Below are 14,307 nucleotides of genomic sequence, written 5' to 3'. Positions count from 1 at the left end.
GTAACGTTAGCATTTTTAGCATAGCTTAGCATAGATCATTGAATCAGATTAGACAAATGTGACTCAGAAATGACCATATATAATGACGATATTTTTTCCTATTTAAAACTTGACTCTTTTGTAGTTACATCGTGTACTAAGACTGAAATGAAAAGTTATGATTTTCTAGGCTGATATGACTAGGAACTATACTCTCATTCTGGCGTAATAATCAAGGAACTTTGCTGCCGTACCATGGGTGCAGCAGGCGCAATAATATTACGCAGCGCCTGAAAGTGACCGGCACTAAGTTTGTGTAGATACAGAGTTGCAGCCGGTAGAGTCAAGTACTGCTCACTGCAGACTCTAATGGCCTCCAGCTCCCCCTGGATGTCCAGCTCCACCTCTGCGTGAACTAATGGGTGGAGTTATGTTTAGGATAGGGTAAGGGGTAGGGTTAAGGTGTGGTTAGGTGTCTATCTCCACCCATTACCTCCAGCGAGGGGGAGCTGCGCAATATTATTGCGCTTCCTGCACCAATGGTAAGCCAGGAAAGTTCCTTGATTATTACGCCGAAATAAGAATACATATCCTAGAAAATCACAACTTTTCATTTTTCGTCCGTCTTACACGATGTAACTACAGAAGAGTCAAGTTTTAAATAGGGAAAATATCGAAAATCTTTGGTAATTTTTGAGCTAGATGCTAACAGTCTAATCGGATTCAATGATCTATGCTAAGCTTTGCTAAAAGTGCTACCGCCAGACCCGTGATTTAACTCACCTCAGGCTATCCAAGATGTAGATGAGTTTGTTTCTTCTTTGAAACAAATTTAAAATGTCAAAATACAAACATCACGATAATTCACAACTTTTAATCCACACGCCTTCATCTATCAATAGAATGTTTTCAGCCATATTGGCGGCACTGAATGTAAAAAAATGCCACTGAACCGAACGGAACTCACAAATTTGTCTGCTTATTGCTGCTTAAAATGGTCAATTATTGTCAGGTTTTGGGCTGTACTAATTGTCCAGACCACGAAAAACATTGGGAGCAATACAGACTGCTAAAAGTTATAACAAATCAAGGAGAAGAGTGCCAAAAAACTGTCTGAGGAACAAAAGTCTTTTGTAGTTGGCCAAACTGAACCAGGATTTTCTGGGCAAGAATCTTGACAACATTCGTGTTTGTTCTTATCATTTCCAGTCAGGCAGGTGAAATATTAGGCTAATATCTTAATTAATAGTGCTCATATATATCTTTACCACCTATTAACTTTAGTTTGCCAAATTATTTTGCACTTTCCTGGTAGTCTTTCTCTATATGATTTAGCAGCTTCCACACGATTTTTTCCCATAGTTTAGACAGCATAAATAAGCAGAACAGTGTATTCAGTAGTACATTTAATGTGCAATCTGTGCTGTTTTTTACATCCGAGTATCGCCAATATGGCCACGCATCCGCATAACTGACCAAACCATGACGTAAGTGCAAACCCTCTATTAAAGTCTTCTAATGTTAAAAGCTGCATGTTTGTAAGAAATAAATTTATCATTAAAACGTTAAAACGTAAAAAATACGGCTAAAATACGAGTGCTCAATCCAGTGTAATGCTTCCAGTGAAAAAGCTGTCTTGTATGAAACAGAAGAGAAATATGCAATCAAACGCTGCTTATTAGCATTTATAATTATGGACTGTGGACTCAGATTTTATTCAGAAGCAACAGTTTAAAGTTAAAATGCCTTAGCGATGTATATGTTTCTTAAAAACAAACAACTTTTCACTCCACAACATAAATTAATGGCCTGAAGTTGTGTGGATTATTTGTGGATTATTGTGAATTTTTTATCAGCTGTTTTGACTCTCATTCTGACGGCACCCATTCGTCCATTGGTGAGCAAGTAATATAATGCTAAATTTCTTAGAAATTGTACCATTGAAGAAACAAACTCACCTACATCCCTGCTGAAAAAAGGAAAAACAACAAAACCATCACAGAAATTCTAATGGTTTCCACTACAAATACCATTTCAAACATTACAAACCGTCAACTGTTAACAATCAAAACCACTAAAAATGGGTTCCTGTAGTGTGTTTTGAAACAGATTCTATTAGGATTAACAAGCCACCAGTAGAAGGTGACAAATGACCAGTAGAGACCCACAGTGACCATTACATTTTCCATTGCTACCAATACAATTCCCAGTAACCAGTAGAACCATTACAAATTCTGTGATGTATTATTTTAAAACAAACATGAACCTTTGGTATACAGACCAGTCTATGCAGTATTTGCAAAAAAGACCTACTTTATTTCACATTCAAATCTATTTCAATATAATGAAACAGTGAACAGACACAAATGAACATTCAGTACATTAACCTCAATAAATAAGCTCTACTATGGTTATGAAAAATAGACAGTTTTATCCACCATACATATTGCATTGCTTTTTTTCCATGGAAGGTGGTTTCATGTTTACAGTTTCCCTTTTTACATGATGCAACAATTGCACACTCTTAAGACATTTTAAATTCTTGAGCTTGAAAACCTGACTTTGTTGCACTCCCTTTAAATAAAGACACAAACAAACACACACCAATTGTCCTGGGGCTTCCTGTAAACTAGTTTTGGGATCTGCACGAAATATTTACCGCAAGTGCACTTCGGTTTCCCCCATTACCCTGTCTTAATCAGCGCTTGTTGTGTGCATGCATATCCCACACCTCGTTTTTGCACATCAAACTGATTGAAATGAATTCCATGTGCACGGATTGTCCTCTTAAACTGAGAGAGTTCAAAAAAGGCGTTTTATTCTGTCCACAGATCTAAATGTCACAAAAGAGTCTGTGACATCAAAGCCTCACAGATCTGTCTATGAAGACTGATATCAAACCATTCGCTGAAGTATGTGATGATATAGACTGTGCCGCCTCAGTGAGTCCAAGCTTATATGAACGAATATGAAAAATTGAATATGGTCCCACATCAAGACACATATTACATTTCTACACTTGCTATTTGCATTTCTCACATTCGGTGGGTGGCAGGAGACAAAAATTGCGTTGCGTGAAATTCTCAAAGAGAGAATTTCTCGTTGAGCTTAGCTGTCGTTCTAAATATATACGGTTGTCACTGTAGCTCCAGACAAAAGGCCTCTTTGCTGAGTAAGACACTGTAGCACTTTATCCTGCTTAACAGCTCAGTCACTCTGCTCAGTCAAAGGGAACATCAAGTTTAAGTCACAGTCCATCCATCATGGCCAGGAGGTCGTCACCCTTGCTGCTAGAACTGGGGGCGGGTTCTCCCGTCTCTCCAAACTCTCCCATGATCTTAGCCAGCTCTGCATTGGTCTGTTTGTCCTGAAATGAAAAATGAGAGGTGCGTTGTTACTCTCATGGTCCTCTGGTAGTTTCAAGTTAACCTAAGACTGAAAATCTTTAGCCTGTCAAAAACCAATTAGACAAACTGAGAGCTTGGTCTCAGTGTGGGTGGATCTGGTAATCTGGCATTACAATGTTTTCTGAGGCCAAGGATCAAAAGTGTGTTACTGTACAAGCATACAAACATGAAGCCTTACCTTTGTTGCCTGGATATTAATAACTTCATAGGAAAGCTCATCAGGTCTTGATATCAAAGCTTCCCTGTGGGGATAATCTGTATTTCAATATTTGTATGAAATCGAGTGCAAAACAAACAGCATGTCTAACTGCACTTTCTTCGTACAGTGACGTTTGACTCACAAAACCTGGCAGGGTCACGTTACTCCACAATAAAAAGTCATTCATTATATTTTGCATAAATAAAATGTTTTAAAAGTCTATTTTTTGATACACACTACCAGTAAAAAGTTTTTGAACAGTAAGTTTTGAATGTTTTTTAAAGAAGTCTCTTCTGCTCACCAAGCCTGCATTTATTTGATCCAAAGTACAGCAAAAACAGTAACATTTTGAAATATTTTTACTATTTAAAATAACTGTTTTGTATCTGAATATATTTTAAAATGTAATTTATTCTTGTGATTTCAAAGCTGAATTTTTAGCATCATTACTCCATGATCCTTCAGAAATTATTCTAATATTCTGATTTGCTGCTCAAAAAACATTTATTATTATTATTATAATTATTATATTGAAAACAGCTGAGAGATATTTTTTAGGTTTTTTGATGACTAGAAAGTTCAGAAGAACAGCATTTATCTGAAATCTTTTGTAACATTATAAATGTCTTTATCATAACTTTTGATCAATTTAAAGCATACTTGCTAAGTAAAAGAAGAAAAATACTGACTCCAAGCTTTTGAATAGTATAATGTTTAATGTTACAAAAGCTTTTTATTTTAGATAAATACTGATCTTTGGATCTTTCTATTCATCAAAGAATCCTGAAAAAATGTACTCAACTGTTTAAAATATCAATAATAATGATAATAAAAAAATGTTTCTTGAACAGCAAATCAGCATATGGACTAAAGACTTCAGTAATGATGCTGAAAATTTAGCTTTGATCACAGGAATAAATTACATTTTAAAATACGTTTAAATAGACAAAACATATTTAAATAGTAAAAATATTTCAAAAAATTACTGCTTTTACTGTATTTTGGAACAAATAAATGCAGGCTTGGTGAGCAGAAGTGACTTCTTCAAAAAAATATAAAAAATCTTACTGTTCAAAAACTTTTGACTGGTATTGTAATTTATTTGAATATAAATGTTTTATCCGTATAAATGTCTTTTGACTAATTAAATGCATTCTTGTTGACAAAAAAAATATTTGTAATTGATTTAAAAAAGAAATCTTCTAAAAAACAGTTTAATGAGAATAATTACTGAGAATAATAAGAATAATTAAAAATAATTTTAATAATTTTGCTTTTATTTTTAGGGTGAAATACCACTCATTGTTTCAGTGAGACACAGCCTTAAATCTATTACTGACAGTCAATTCTATTTTGACTTTGGAAAAAAGTATCAAAACTCAAATAAAGACTCACTCTTCCTCCTCGTCGGTAGCAAAAAGGTTCACACGGAAGCCAGAGTCAGTGTTAGCTGATTTCTGCACCTCCAGACCTCCCATTAGTCTAGCAAGCAGGTTGAGCTCTTCTTTTGCCAAAGGATTTGGAGTTGTGTTGACCTTCAGAAGAGTATGAATCATGTCAAATATGCATGCTAACTATATTAGCATTACACATGTTCAGTAGTTTTTTAGCCATATGTTCTATGATCTATTTAATGAACCAACATTCCAAAATACATGCATATATGAAAAAGATCAAATTCATCATTGTCAACTAGATTTTTAAACAAAGTATAATTAATTCATAATCATACCTTGGTGTGTTGTGAGGAGTTTTTGGAGGTTCCAGACATGTGTGTCTCGACAGGGCGGCTCACACTGTACCTGAAAGAACAAACAGGACAATTGCACAAATGATGTTCCAGTGAAAGGCTACCTGGCTCAGGTTTACAGCTAAATTATTCACATATCAATTAGAGATGAGATTTGCGACAAATAAACCGTAACCCGTGATGAATTATACCTTGTATCTGAAGATCCACAGGTGTGAGTCATATGATTCCCTATTGAATATTAGTAGAAGTGAGTATTATTAGAAGGTGGATGATGCTCACATGTTTGTGCCCAGTTTGATGACTCGATCACCATACATTTCAAAAGAACCTTCACGGAGAGCGGCGCTGTAATTGCCACAGTCGCGGAACTGCATCCTTCTCACCTCCTCACCACTACAGCTAAACAGCCTGGAAATTAAACACAGCGATGAAAAAATATTTAATAAATCATGAATAAATCAACGTCATATGTTGCATGGGTATATTTGTAGCAATAGCCAACAATACAAAGTATGGGTCAAAATGATCAATTTTTCTTTTGTGCCAAAAATCATTAGGATATTAAGTAAAAATCATGTTCCATGAAGATATTTTGTAAATTTCCTACCATAAATATATCAAAACTTAATTTCTGATAAGTAATATGCATTGCTAAAAACCTTTATGGACAACTTTAAAGGCGATTTTCTCAATATTTTGATTTTTTTACACCCTTAGCAGATTTTCAAATAGTTGTATCTCGGCCAAATATTGGCCTATCCTAACAAACCATACATCAATGAAAAGCTTTATTTATTCAGCTAAATACTGATGTTGATGAAAAACAGTTCATGGACATCTTATTTGCCAACTACCACTAACCTCTATTAAAATAACTGCTTTCTGTCACAGTCTAAGCACAGACCCTGCTATATTTAGAAAATGTCCCAGTCTCTTGATAATGCAATTAACTATAAACCCTTACCGGCAGACTTTGTCAGTTCTAAATGAAGGAAGTGATTTCAGAGCAAACATATGCACAGTTTCAGCTATGAATTTAGAGGCTATTTATTCATAATGTTCAAATCAAATCCTGACATTTTCAGCCTTTTTAAATGCTCTAGTTACGTCAATACTTGAAAAATCTGGTTTTGCTCCATTAAAGGAGAAGTCCACTTCCAGAACAAAAATTTACAGATAATGTACTCACCCCCTTGTCATCCAAGATGTTCATGTCTTTTTTTCTTCAGCCGTAAAGAAATTATGTTTTTTGAGTTAAACATTTCAGGATTTTTCTCCATATAATGGGCTGCGTTTACAGCCACATTTAAACTGCATTTTGGAAGTTCAAAATCGGGGCACCATAGCAGTCCATTATATGGAGAAAAATGCTGAAATGTTTTCCTCAAAAAACGTAATTTCTTTACGACTGAAAGAAAGAAAGACATGAACATCTTGGATACAGGGGGGTAAGTACATTATATGTGAATATTTGTTTTGGAAGTGGACTTCTCCTTTTAACTCTAGAAACACTAGCAGAATCCTATACTGCTAACCTTATGAGTCCTGGGGTGTGTGTCCCATACGGAACAGGGCCCGATGTGGGGAGAACAAATCGCCCATTGGAGTTCTGTACTTTGTCCTTTAGGAAAATTGATACCTAAAAAAACAAGTTTCACGTCATATTTAAATATATGGCTTTTTCGCAACTTCATAAACATGACCAATACTTTTGGACTTTAAATTTACATATGTGACCCTACAGCACAAAACCAGTCTTAAGTAGCTGGGTATATTTGTAGAAATAGCCAAAAATATATTGTGGGTCAAAATTATCAATTGTTCTTTTTATGCCAAATATAATTAGGGTATTAAGTAAAGATCATATTCCATGAAGATATTTTGTACATTTCCTACCGTAAATATAGCAAAACTTAATTTTTGATTAGTAATATGCATTGCTAAGAAGGAACTTTAAAGGTGATTTTCTCAATATTTTGATTTTTTTGCACCCTCAGATTCCAGATTTTCAAACAGTTGTACCTCGCCATATGTTGTCCTATCCTAACAAACAACACATCACAAAAAATCTTATTTATTCAGCTTTCAGATGATGTATAAATCTCAATTTCAAAAATTGACCCTTATGACTGGTTTTGTGGTCCAGGGTCACATATTGTATTTTTAAGTATTCTATACTAAAGATGAAAATTCTGCTATTACATTAATTACTCATCTTCACGTAGTTCCCAACCCGTAAGCCCTGCAGATTTCAGCAAAAATATCTTAATTTGTGTTCCAAAGATGAACAAAGGTCTTACAGATTTGAAGCAACATGAGGGTGAGTAATTAATGACAAAATTTTCATTTTTGTGTGAACTATCCCTTTAATGCACATGTATCAAAATAGAGAAAAGACTTACTCTTATATGCATATCTTGAAAGAAGATAAGGAGTGTTTGTCTAATTAGTTGAAACTCTCCACCAGATAAAGGGGTATATATCTAGGAGTTACAAGCAAAAGACACTCTCAAATCCAAAATCACAGCAGTGCTAGTTCATATAAATGATCATTTATCATTTACCAGTTACTTACTGACAATGAAAAAAAATAGTTAATCATATTAAATAATTGAAAAGCAGTAGGACCATTACACAGAGATTGAAAAGACCTTGCTACCTCTATAAGTTGTTTGTTTGTTTCATCCACTTGGCTGAGGATGCTGGGAGTGTCTTTCACAAAGTCCCTGATGGCATCCATATGGTTGAAGGACACAAGGAGGATGTCTTTAGGACGAGGACATAGCAGGACTTGATACTTGAATGCCATGGTCATCAAATCATAGAGCTGTGTACAGGACAAGCATAATATGAGTTGATGCAGTTGCCATTACATATTTTATCATATTACACACCAGAGGGAGCCATTCAACACTATTTGCTTATTATAACGCAATAGTATTTAAAGAGAATTTTAAAGTAAAATCAAAATACAATAATCGTTTAACGGAAGTTGCTGTCTTAAGTAAGTGAAAAAGAAAAGTGAAAAAGAAAACTGACTGACTGAAGAAGTGATATGTTTACTAAGAATACTTGTAGATTGAGAAATTTGTGGAAAGGATTGCACTAAAATATCACTAAGATGTCAGTTCATTCAAGAAATGACAATGCATCCTTGACTTTAGTCTTCACCTTGTCCATACTAGCTTGGTTGAGTCTCATGATGGAGGCATGAGCCAGTCGGTCAAACACCGTCCTCAGGGCCTTCTTGGAGTACAGCTCCTGTGGTTTGAACAGCTCCTCCAGGAACTTCTTATTGAACATGGTAGTAATGATATCATTCATAACTACCACAACACAAACACAGAAAGAGTTGCAATGAGTCAAAAGCAATTCTGAGCAAACATGAAGCTGAAAACCAAGCAAGCAGAATGCAGTCTGTGCTGTGAAAAGCTGGTTTGCCAGGAAACATAGATACACAAAAATAACATAAATCAAAATGTAGTTAAAAACCAAGCTTTATTGGCTTGGCAGATGTTTTCACAGAGAAGCGGGCTGGAAACTGTCATCAAATGTTGACTGAGGAAAACACAAGTGCTATAAACATACTGCCATATGGAGGATTTTTATTTACTTCCTGTATCTTTGGGGTTCTCATTCTACAGTAGTGCTTTGCTCACACAAAAATGTTAAATTATAATTAAAATAGCACAGAAACCCCGTCTCCCTCTACATAGCGAGTGCCTATGAGAGGTGGCATGTGCACACACGCGCACTACTTCGGTCTACAGCCAGTAGCAAAGCAAGCAGAATATTAACAATACCTCTTTTTCTGTCCTCCTCTAGCCAATCTGCTACAGTGGCTACAAAGATTGCAAATCAAAAAGGACATATTTAAAATGTTCCTTGCAGGAAGTTAACTAAATAGCAGGTATAGCCTAAGCTACATGTGTAGACATCAAGTCTGCAAGCATTAAGCAACTTATTCTGTTTTTTGTTTTTTTTGACCTCTGCAGCAACTGATACGAAAGTGTGATGTCGGCAAAACTGCAAAGTTAAGTTAATTAAGAATATTTCAAAATGCAGAAAAGACACAGGAAACCCTGATACAGGAACATATATTAAACAGGAAACCATGATACTGACTACTGACAAGCTGTTGAGCAAATGTAATAGAGCCACAGTGTTGCCTGCAACAGAAATAACGCAAACACACACACAGTCCATTTGACATCCAAGTTTTTATAAACTACAAAAGTATGTATGTACTGAACGCTTTTGACTTTTTAATATTAATACTGTATAGTGGCCCTCAACATATTTGGCCATACTGTAGTTCACATCTATTGTATTTTGACAGTACACTAAGAAATCTACAAAAATACTACATATAGTTTTTTTGTTTGTTTGTTTGTTTTTGTTAATTAACCTGTATTCTTAAGTTTGCACTGCATTGGGTTGTATTTTAGGGTTAACATAAAATTAACAGATAATTTCCTGGCAGAAAATTACCAGAACATTTTTTTTTCTTGTGTGTTCTGTTTAGTTACAAAAACAAAACAAACAAAACAAAACAAAACAAAACAAACAAACAAAAAAAATATATATACACACACACACACACACATATATAAATTTTTATTTTATATATGTATATAAAATAAAATTATTTTCGTGAAATCTTTTGTTTGCGCTTATGCTATATTTGTATATTTGTGTGTGTGTGTGTAAATATATATTTACATAAATTATACATAAATCATTCATTTTATATATTAATTAATTTATATACTTATTTTTAAAATAAATAAATAATAATCAAAAAAAATATATATAATAAAATTATTTTTGTGAAATCTTTTGTTTGCGCTTGTGCTACATTTGTATATTTGTGTGTGTGTGTAAATATATATTTACATAAATTATACATAAATCATTCATTTTATATATTAATTAATTTATATACTTATTTTTAAAATAAATAATAATCAAAATATATATATATAATAAAATTATTACTTATTTTTAAAATAAAATATATGAAATAAAAAAAAATATATTTTATATATGTATTTAAAATAAAATATTATTTGTGAAATCTTCTGTGTTGGTGCTATATTTGTATATGTGTTATATATGAATGTGAAAATGAGGTATTATTTAATTCAAAATTCACTCTGCATTCTGTGTAACTACAGATATTTCTGGCTCAGTGCATGAGAAAACCCTCAGTTTGAAAACACGACCTTTAAAAAACTGTACTGTAATCTACAGAAATAGATAAAGTTTAATAGAATAAACATAAAGGTGTATTTGATGTTTTCCTTCCCCTAATCTGAAACGACACATTATGAAGCCAAATAGCCCAAAATATCAGAATTGACCAGGGCTTGAAAAAACAGTGTTTCTGTCTGTGTGTCTAGTGTCTGTTATCTACAAAGAATGACATAACACTGCAAAAAAAAAAAAATCACGTTTCCTGCATAAACCCTATGACTAAACTGGGCCACTGGATCACTGTATTCAAATACACAGGCTAACTGGCTAATCACGTACAGCAATAGCAGAAAATCCAACTTCTTTAGAAAGATACTAAACCACGATCATAAATACAACGTTTTTATATGACTTGCTTTATCAAGTCTCTGTCATATTAGCTGCCATCTACCTTTCTTCGCTTTATCTGCTGGGATATTCTGAGCCCGCAGACGCTGATCCAGGATGTAGAGCATTTCTCCACCCAGATTAATGAAGAGAAGAGGAAGCGTTCGCGTCGACATCCTCTCAGGAGATGGATGAAGAGCAGCTAGTATCGGTAAGCAATCACAGGTTGTCAATAAAAAGCCGCGATCTGCGCTCTCTGAAGATCCTGCAGAATAAATAAGCGTCTGTAAGCCCTCTCTCGGTTGCCAGGTCACCGCCAACAACAGCCAATCAGAGGCGCTCGTACTGCTGCGCGACGGTGACGTAATACGTCTCGCCATGAAAATCAAATATGTATTTTTATGGTCGTTAAATAAAACAAACAAAAAAAGTATTAGAATCAACAATAAGCGAGTCAAAACACTAAGCGTACAAAAATTGTGTTTTTTTAAATAGTTTTATTTAATATGATTTAGTATGATTGATCCCACTGTACTGTTTGGCTGATTATTAAATATGACACACAGCTCCTGTACAGTAACTTATTAATGCTGTAGATTGGCACATTTAAGCATTACAGCAAAATTGTCAGCACATACAATGTGTTAATGAATACTGAATATAAACTGGAATGATGTAACACGTTTTACTTGTTGTTGTTTTTTTGTTTTGTTTTGTTTTGTTTTTTTTTCCAAAGAATGTATGTTTATGAATTCGATCCTGGTTTTAATCTTTTAGTAATTAAGAGAATATTAACAAATGGCAAGAGTTGATTTCAATGAATTTGAATGCTTGTAAAAATAGTGGTGTCAAACGATTAATCACGATTATTCGCATCCAAGTTTTTTGCTCACATAATATTTCTGTGTGAATGGTTTATATTTATTATGTACAGTCAAACCAAAATTTATTCAGACACCTTCACATTATCAGTTCATTCACTATAGTTTAGAAAATGGTAAAATATGACAAATTCATCTTGATAATGTCAGATAACACTGATAGAAAGGTATGCAATGGATTACAGTGTTAGTGTGACAATATTTACACAACTATTAATACTTTGTTGACCAATTATCAAACAATGCTTAATTTTGTTTAGACTGTGGTGTAAAAAGGTCGCATTAACGATTAAAGAAAAAAACACTTGGTTGGTCAAAGTGTCTAAATAATTTTTGCTCCCAAATTTTTTACTGGTAGTCCATTGTATGAAGAATTTTTGGGTGTAATATGTCACAGTTTACTTTATTTTGCTATCCTCACTTACTACAGTGTCCTGTACCCATTAATTAAAAAAAAAAAAAAAAAAAAAAAAAAAAATGATATTTGGTGTCTGGATAGTTTTTGATTTGACTGCATCTCAACAAAAACGTTTATATTTTGGATGCGATTAATCATGATTAATTGTTTGACAGTACTAAACTTATTTTAAAAAAATCTTCAAGAGTTATTAGTAAAGACAGTAACTAGGTCTCTCCATTCCTGATACGAATTTCTCTGGTCATTCGACATGTTTCAAATATTCCACAGCAACAGGTCATCAAAGCATCGTTGCATATTGTGCCCTGCAGGGAAACAAAATGAATGCGGTTGTTTAATATGTACAAACCAAGGGAAAAAAGCAATAAATGCATGGATAATAATTCTTAAATATCCTTAATTTGTAGCATAAATTACCTGTATTCCATAGGTCAGTCGCATGTGTGTCCTCATTGCAGCCATTCCTCCAGGTACACATGCTAGACATACATTCTCACCATACTTGTTTGCTGCGTAACAGCTGAGAGCTATTGGACAGATACAGCCAAGTGCACCTAGACAGAGTGAAAATACAGAAAATTGCTTAAAGATCATGCATTTTATATGGACCACATGCCTCTGCGACTGATAAAACCAGTAAACTGACTAACGTTATGAGTCCTCCTTGGCTAAATATTAAACCACATCTAAAATACGGTATCTTTGAAGTTCACGTTGCATATGCTTCAGATGATTTGCTGACTCCTCTCAGAACTTACAGACAAGTAGGTCACTGCAGCAAGAACAAAGACCGGTGCTCCACTCTCCAGTCTGCACATTTGTACCATAAGATCCAGCACCGGGCTGAGTGATGACTGGGTTTGACATGTTAGTCAGAATAAACAGTCCAGCAAAGAAGAAGAGAAAATGGCTTGTGAGGTTTCCTTCCTAGATGGTTTGTAAGAAGAGTGACAAATGCATATCTTATCAGTTGTTGCACACAAATAAGAGTTACGTATTGCCAGTTAATCACCATTTTAGAAAGAAAAAGACTTATTTTATCACTTTTTCCATTCTACTTTTTGAGTACTTTGTGCTAAAAAAAACAGTTCACCCCAAAATGAAAATTCGCTCATAATTGTCGCATTTCGTCCCAACAAAAGATGGTTATACAAATCCTTTCAGTGTTTTTTCTATACATACAATGAAAGTCAAAGGTGTCCAATTATTGTTTCCAACCCCACTGCGTTTTTTTTTTTTTTTTTGCAAAAAGTAGTTGAAACAGCTCAAAATATCTTTTTTGTGTTCCACTTTACAAAGAAAATCATACAGATTGGGTGAACTGTACTTTTTTTTTTTTAATTCTTACAGCACAGAATATTATACATTCCCATAGACATTTTGATATGTAAAAAGTGTTTCTGTCTATAGAAAACAAACAAATCTAGACCAGATCTACCAACACTGGTTATTTTAACTGATTTTTACAGTCTATATCCCACCAATTTGTAATATCAAAATAAATCATTTTAGCTGATTGTAACATAAGAAACAGTTTCGTGTTTAAGGCTATGAAAGTGGTATTTTTATATCTTTAAAAAGTTCCATAATATAAAAGAGTAGACTCCGAAAAGTACCTCGTGTTCTTCTAAGCCTCTTGATCTGGGGCAGCTGAAAAGGAAGTTGTGACACACACCAGCACACCGCGTTTGCTACTCTCGTATGCAGCGTTTCCGATTTACGCATATAAGCTTCACAAAAGGCTCATCGCAAAGGGGGGCGGTCTGCGTTGTAATAGGAAATGCGACCTACCAGAATTCTTAACAATCAATATACAATCTCACATGAGTAAAGAATTGATAGTTGACCTCAGATTGTTCACCTGATTGTCATACATTTCTTGTAAAATTACAGAGTTCAGGGAACTGAGAGCAGCCTAACTATTTGCACACGCCGAAGAACCACAATGCATCAGTCTTGCATATGACACAGGTCTTCATCAGCTGTCAATCCAAAACTCCTGAGTATGTGAAACTAATGTCATCAAAGTATTTCTGTGAAGTAATTCTGACACAATTATCAGTATTTTGAGAAACAATGACCACAGA

General features: G+C 34.2%; 1 protein-coding gene across 2 annotated transcripts; it reads right to left on the bottom strand.

The window, feature by feature from the left end:
- Positions 1-2,286: 2,286 nt before the first annotated feature.
- oscp1b (organic solute carrier partner 1b) lies at positions 2,287-12,429 on the bottom strand. 2 transcript variants are annotated; one of them, XM_051131298.1, is made up of 12 exons: positions 10,986-12,429; positions 9,460-9,462; positions 9,142-9,180; positions 8,510-8,664; positions 7,998-8,165; positions 7,741-7,821; positions 6,874-6,977; positions 5,618-5,746; positions 5,318-5,387; positions 4,981-5,120; positions 3,565-3,628; positions 2,287-3,346 (listed from the first exon to the last, which is right to left on the bottom strand). In XM_051131298.1, exons 1-12 carry the CDS (start codon positions 11,299-11,301, stop codon positions 3,227-3,229), a joined length of 1,389 nt encoding a protein of 462 aa, XP_050987255.1. In that variant the 5' UTR covers positions 11,302-12,429; the 3' UTR covers positions 2,287-3,226. The 2 variants fall into 2 exon arrangements, with proteins under 2 accessions (XP_050987255.1, XP_050987254.1); XM_051131297.1 differs by lacking the exons at positions 9,142-9,180; positions 9,460-9,462.
- Between the last annotated feature and the right edge of the window lie 1,878 nt (positions 12,430-14,307).

This window comes from Labeo rohita, chromosome 16 (genome assembly GCF_022985175.1).
Source record: "Labeo rohita strain BAU-BD-2019 chromosome 16, IGBB_LRoh.1.0, whole genome shotgun sequence".
In the NCBI taxonomy this organism is placed as follows: domain Eukaryota; kingdom Metazoa; phylum Chordata; class Actinopteri; order Cypriniformes; family Cyprinidae; genus Labeo; species Labeo rohita.
This window is presented reverse-complemented; position numbering and strand designations above follow the sequence as displayed.